Here is a 6,725-nt window from a genome sequence, read left to right on the forward strand (position 1 = left end):
GTGTATTGGAAATGAAATGTTTGAGGACAGTATGTGGTATAGTTTGTTTGATTAAGTAGTGAAAGAGTAAGGGAGAGGTGTGGTATTAAAAAGAATGTGGCTGAGAGAGTTGAAGAGGGTGTGCTGAAATGGTTTAAACATAAGGACAGAATGAGTAAAGAAGAGCTGACAAAGAAGGTTTACGTATGAGAAGTGAAGAGAACAAGGAAAACTGGGAGACCAAATTGGATATTGAATGATGGAGTGAAAACTATTTTAAGTGTTTCAGGCCTGAACATGCAGGAGGGTGAAAAGAGATGTGCACAGGGTAGAGTGACTTTGAAAATGTGGTATACAGGGGTTGACGTGCTCTCAGTTTAATGAATCAGGGTTTATGAAGCATCCAGGGTAACCCATGGAAAGGTCTGAGGGGCCAGGTTGTGGATAGGGAGCTGTGGTTTCAGGCATTACAAATGATAGCTAGAGAATGGATATGAGCGGATGTAACCTTTCTTCGTCTGTTCCTGGCACTAACGCGGGAAACTTCAATCAAGTATGAAAAATGAGAATACAGTGTGTGTCCATCTTTTTTAACTAGGTATTCCAATCACTAGTCCTTTATTACCCAACTTCACAAGCTGCTCACCATTGTTATTCACAACACTGGGTGACCCTTATGTTCCACATATACCCTCAACAGCATCATTACCCACTCACATTTAAATCTTTCATCACTAGTACTTGATCCCTTACATCATAACTGCTGACACACTCGCTCAGTTTCTTCCAAAACACTCTTCTCTCTTCTTTAGTTCTCTCATCTTCAGGTATATAAGCACAAATAATAACCCATTTCATAATCCACTGTCAGGTTTACCCACATCAATCTGGGATCACTTCTTTACTTTTTCACACATTCCCACAGCTTCAGCAGTAGTACTATTCCTTTCTGTTTTTGCCCTCACACCAACACTGATTTTACCTTTAAGACGTTCCCAAACCAGTCTTCCCCTTACACCTTTAGCTTTGTTTCTCTCATCTATTCATATCACTGTTGAATAGCTTACTTGGGCATAGGATTAATTTGTACATTGTTTCCCTTACTGCAGGCAACATGTTGTGGTGACATGATGCATTGCTGCCCTCATGGTTACTGGTGTGCAGATGAGGGTTGCGAAAGGTCAGGAAATGATTCGAATGTACCAGCATTCCTTGATAAGATACTCATTTCTCGAGCAAGCGCAGAGGAAGAACAAGGTGACCCAAAAGTGTTAATGCTTTCATAGTCTTATAGCTCTGAAATATTAATCGTATTTTGTTGTTAACCATTTCTAATTGGTGCCTTTCATTTGTGTTTGAGATGGAAGAAGATATGATTGGCACTGACAATCCATAGGATGCAAATTAGCTGCTGAGTATGACTACAAATTACTGCATTTAAAAGGAGTGAATTAAGTCAGATCATTTATATTCATACAGTATAACATTCTTTGTTTTGCATTATATTTTGTATGAATATTCATCTCAAAAGGAGTTAGTATACACTGAAAAGCAGTTAGTTGCGTAAGGACTTACTTTAAATTTAGGTGATCGTGAATGAATTAATATAGACTTTGTTGTAAGATCCAACTCCAGGTTTATTTCATTGAACTTATGCAGAAATTTGTATCTTTGATTCAATAGATGCTTTATTGTTAGAATATCAGGTGTTGCAGTAATTTTTGGTCAGAAACAGTTAAACTATATGTATATATATATATATATATATATATATATATATATATATATATATATATATATATATTGGAAAGGATCACAATCTTGCGCGTGATCAAGATATTCCTATGAGTCCACGGGGAAAATGAAACAAACGATAATTTCCCAAGTGCACTTTCGTGTAATAATCACATCATCAGGGGAGACACAATTACATGTTTCCCAAATGGTGTCCTAGCTTCGTCTCTTCGATGTATATCAACTGACTGTTATATTTCTCTCTTGTGTCTCCCCTGATGATGTGATTATTACACGTAAGTGCACTTGGGAACTTATCGTGTTTCATTTTCCCCGTGGACTCGTAGGAATATATATATATATATATCTTTTTTAACTGCAAGTGGTATAGCATATTGCATGCTATAGTATCTCTTCTGTATTGTTTAGAGATGTAATACTTCAAGTGCATTACTTTCAGAACTTTGGTGGGAGCCTTTATGATTCATTTTATTTAGCCCTTAGTGTTCTTTAGAATATTGTTCCCAAAAGACCAAAATGAATATGTAACAAGTGTAGTTTGAAAAGATTAAGAGGTTTTCTATTTTCTCTATCCCCTCCAGTCCTCATTAATGCTTTCCTAGTTTCAAATCCCACCCATGAACTGTCATTATTTTGTTGGCTGTTATTGTTTTTAATTATTTTCCTTAGTACTACTAACTCAGTATTATTTGAATTCTCCTATTACATTGTCATGTAATGTACAGGTTTTAGAGATTAGTAAAGATTTTTATATTTTACTTATTGTAAAACAGTACATTGTATGAATTATGGAATATGGTTTCTGGGAAATTGTTAGAGAAATGTTGTGTATGTGAAAGCTTTAAGTAAGACAGTGAAAAGAAAAGGTGGGAGATAACTAGATACTGGATTGTGGATAAGTGGTTTCCCTAGAGTGTTTGTTGGAAGAAGTAAGTAAGTAGAAGAGTATATTCTAATTAGGTGTATGTAATTGAGGACTGGATTGAAGGGAGGAGCTAGTGGTGAGGTTTCCCCCGGCCAAAGATTGGAGAGGAGTAAATAGAATCTATTAGTAATATTTTTGCTTTAGTGTACAACTTTGTGAAACAATGAAATTGTTGTTATAATGGATGATGTGAATAATGTGAAAATATTAAGAATGCATGATGACTCGTTAGTAAGAAAAATGTAAATAGAGAGAATTTGCATGACATTTTAACTGGATATGATTTAATGGGTAAGCAAGTGTGAATGTGTATGTGTATTTTTTTTATATGTATGTGTATTTTTTCATATATATTTGCCATTTCCCGCGTTAGCAAGGTAGCATTAAGAATAGAGGACTGACCCTTAGAGGGCATATCCTCACTTGGCCCCCTTCTGTGTTCCTTCTTTTGGGAAATTGAAAACGAGAGGGAAGGATTTCCAGCCTCCCACTCCCTCCCTTTTATGTCACCTTTTACAACACACAGGTACGCAGGAAGTATTCTTTCTCTCCTATCCCTTGGGATATTGTATGTGTATGTATACGTATATATATGTTGATATGTGTATGTATGTTTATGCGAGAGTTTGTATATTTGTGTGTATAGGAGTGGATGTCTCTCTTCGTCTCTTTCTTGGAGCAACCTCCCTAATATGGGAAACAGCGATCTAGTATAATAGTTCCTGTATTAACTCACTTTTACTTGAGGGAGAGATAGTGCTGATGGTAGATGCTTTGATCCTGTTGATCCCCCCCTTTTTTTAAAATATTGGTGATGAAATTTGCACCAAAAAGAACATAGTACAAGGCTATATACCTTGATATGGGATATGAGTCTTATGAATGATATGTGGGGAAAAATTATGCAGCACTGTGAATTCAGTAGAGGAGTTTTGTAGAAGGTATAAAGGGTTGAGATAGAAGGGAAGAGCATGGTGAAGTTGGGAAAAGATATAAGTAGTTTAAGAGAAAAGATGGGGACATGTAGGATTGCAGCACAGGAAAAAATTAGTTGTTATATTAAAAGGCAAAGAACTGAAGTATGAAATAATAGAATGGAACACTAGAGGTTGTTGGGATTAATGAGGAGGAGGAGGTTAAATTAGCATTTGTGATAAAGTGTCTTTACCCTGAACCAAGGTATGTAATAGGGGAGAGGTGAAAGGCAGAAAAAGATGTAACAAAGAGGGTACATGGTAATGGAGGATTGCTATCAGAACCTGAGGATTTGTTCTGGGAAGGGAAAGAATGTTTAGAAAGGGGATTGGATCTTTAAGTAGTGATTAAGATGTTTCATTGCTATGAGGAAAATGGGAATTTTGGGATTATGTGTTAAGAAGAGTACGTAGTAGTAACTATAAGATACAAGTCTCTTGGTGGGAGCTCCTGGGAATATAGAGAGGAAAGAAAGAAAATAGGACATGCAGCAAAAAAGCATGATTTTAGATGTGAGGTTGGTATACTGTAATTATTTTGTTTTTAGCTGTTGGGTTTGAAATGTAGGTACAGAAAGACTGGGAGAGGATGGAAGATGAAGATAATGCATTAAGGTAACTGTTAAGAGATGAAAAAGGAAATAGTGAATATCTTAAGGTAACATAGTGTTAGAGAAGGGAGTTCAAAGGGATGACTAGTGAGCATGTTGTTTTATGGGAAAGTGAATTCATGAAATAAAATTTGTTTTTATGGTAAAAATTTAGAAAGAATGAAAAGAATCATAGGTATATTGGCAGTGCCTTAGAAATATGAAGGAATGGTTTATGAGGTATGAGAAGAGAGTAAGAGGTATGTAGGATGCTGGTAATATGGGGAAAGCTGCAAGTTTGTAACTGGTGGAATTTCTTAGAACATTTATATCAACTTACCCTAAAGAAGGAGAGTGAATTGTGAGTTTGCAGTTACAGAAACTCAGTACAAACTGTGGCGGTAGAGTTCATAAGACTGCATTGTGAAATAAGAGAAGGTAGATTGAATAAGTAGGAATAGAACACATCTGTAAGTGGTTATGCATGTGAAGAATGGATTTGTAACATTTGACTTAAGAAGTGAATGAATACAGGAGGAATATGTCAAGAAGATGTGTGTATTGTAATGTAAGGAAGAAAGTGAAGATCTGTAGTAATGTTGAGCTGTCCAAGCAAGGAAGGATGTCTGAGAATGATACAATGGTATTAGTACATGAGGAGGCAGCCTATTAGATGTAGATAGGGAAGATTATGTTTTATTTGAGAAAGGATTTGAAAATCCTCCTTGTTCCAATATATTTTGGTAAACCTACAAATTTGGAATAACAGAAACCACAGGTTACATATTTTTTATGAGCAATTTTTGTACAGAAGTGTTCAAGGAATAAAACTATAAAAGATGCATAGCTTCATTTTTGATTTTCATCATACAGTTTTGTAATTAATTTATGTAACTTATGCAGTGGATATAAAGTGACTCTACATTATTAGGTACATATAGTCTTTCACTTCTTTCATAACTGTTAAGCCATGTGCAGTGTCTCAAAAATGAAACATGAAGCTTCATGCTGAAATGTGCAATTCTCCTACTCAGTTGATTTGTCAGGTGAGAATATTGGATATTTAATTTATCTCCACACAGAACTTCTGTTGGATTCAGTTGTGCAAGACTGGAACTACAATGATATATTCTATATTATTATACTTATTCGTTTCTCCTGCGTTTGCAAGGTAGTACAAGGAAATTACAAGTGGAAACTTCCACATCTTACCTATTTTTCCCACTGTGCTCTGACACTCTGTTGGTGCCAGTTTGTTACAAACCATTGTTACTGCCAGACCTAAATGCATTATTCACTGTGTGTTTTGCCTATTCTCTCCTCTGTGGTACAAAGATATTGTTGAAAATGTCAAAATGACTTGCAGATACCCACTATGGGTAACAGTGATAAGAAAAAGAGGAAGCATTTATGTTTAGCTATAACATAGAAAGTCAAGCTGTTGGAAAAACTGGACAGAGGTGTAAGTGTGAAACATCTTAGAGAAGAGTATGGTGTTGGAGTGACCACCATCTATGACGTGAAGAAATGGAAGGATAAACTGTTGAAGTTCTATGCTGAAAGTGATGAACAGAAGTTAAGGAAATTAGACAAACACCCATTAAGCTAAAAATATAGATCTCGATCATGTATTGAAAGAGTGGATCCATTAGTGTTGCATTAAACACATCCCACTTAATGGTATGCTGATCATGAAACAAGCAAAGATATATCATGATGAACTGAAAATTAAAGGGAACAGTGAATATTCCACGGGCTGGTTGCAGAATTGTAAGAAAAGATATAGCATTAAATTTTTAAAGATTTGTGGTGATAAAGCATCTGCTGATCGTGAAGCCGTGGAGGAATTCATTTATGAGTTTGCCATGATCATTGCTGATGAAATTCTGAGGTCAGAAAAGTCCATAATGCTGATGAAACATCTTTGTTTTGGTGGTGTTGCCCCAAAAAGACACTGACTACAGCTGAAGAGACAGCATCTACAGGAATTAAGGATGTCAAGGACAGAATAACTTTGCTGGGATGTGCTAATGCAGCGGACATGCATAAGTGTAAACTTGCTATGATAGGCAAAAGCTTGCATCCTCGTTGTTTTAAAGAAGTGTATTTCTTACCAGTCCAGTATTATGCAAACAAAAAAGCACGGATCACCTAGGACATTTTTTCCGATTGGTTTCACAAACATTTTGTACCCTTGGCTCATGCTCACTGCAGGGAAACTGGACTGGATGACGACTGCAAGAGTATGTTATTCCTTGACACGTGTTCTGCTCATCCTCCAGCTGAAATTCTCATCAAAAATGATGTACTTCCCCCAAATGTGACTTTATTAATTCAGCCATGTGACCAAAGTATCCTTATCCTTAGATCAATGAATAATAAATAAAAACACTTTCTTGAACAGTATGCTGGCATCAGTGAAAAGAAGCATGGGTGTAGTGGGTTTCCAAAAGGAGTTAAGCATGAAGGGTTCTGTATATGCTGTTGCCAGCACTTTTAACA

The 6,725-nt window shown here is 36.1% G+C and overlaps 1 protein-coding gene across 7 annotated transcripts in view; it reads left to right on the forward strand.

Annotated features, from left to right (window-relative positions):
• Window positions 1-5,065, forward strand: part of LOC139764122 (progranulin-like) — a 121,631-nt gene extending 116,566 nt beyond the window's left edge. For all 7 annotated transcript variants that reach the window (XM_071690636.1, XM_071690638.1, XM_071690637.1 and 4 more), the window contains one exon: window positions 1,089-5,065. In XM_071690636.1, the coding sequence (XP_071546737.1) occupies window positions 1,089-1,265 (177 nt within the window). In that variant the 3' untranslated portion in view covers window positions 1,266-5,065. The remainder of the gene's footprint in view (window positions 1-1,088) is intronic.
• The last annotated feature ends 1,660 nt before the right edge of the window (window positions 5,066-6,725 follow it).

This window comes from Panulirus ornatus, chromosome 48 (assembly GCF_036320965.1).
Source record: "Panulirus ornatus isolate Po-2019 chromosome 48, ASM3632096v1, whole genome shotgun sequence".
NCBI classification, from domain to species: Eukaryota; Metazoa; Arthropoda; class Malacostraca; order Decapoda; family Palinuridae; genus Panulirus; species Panulirus ornatus.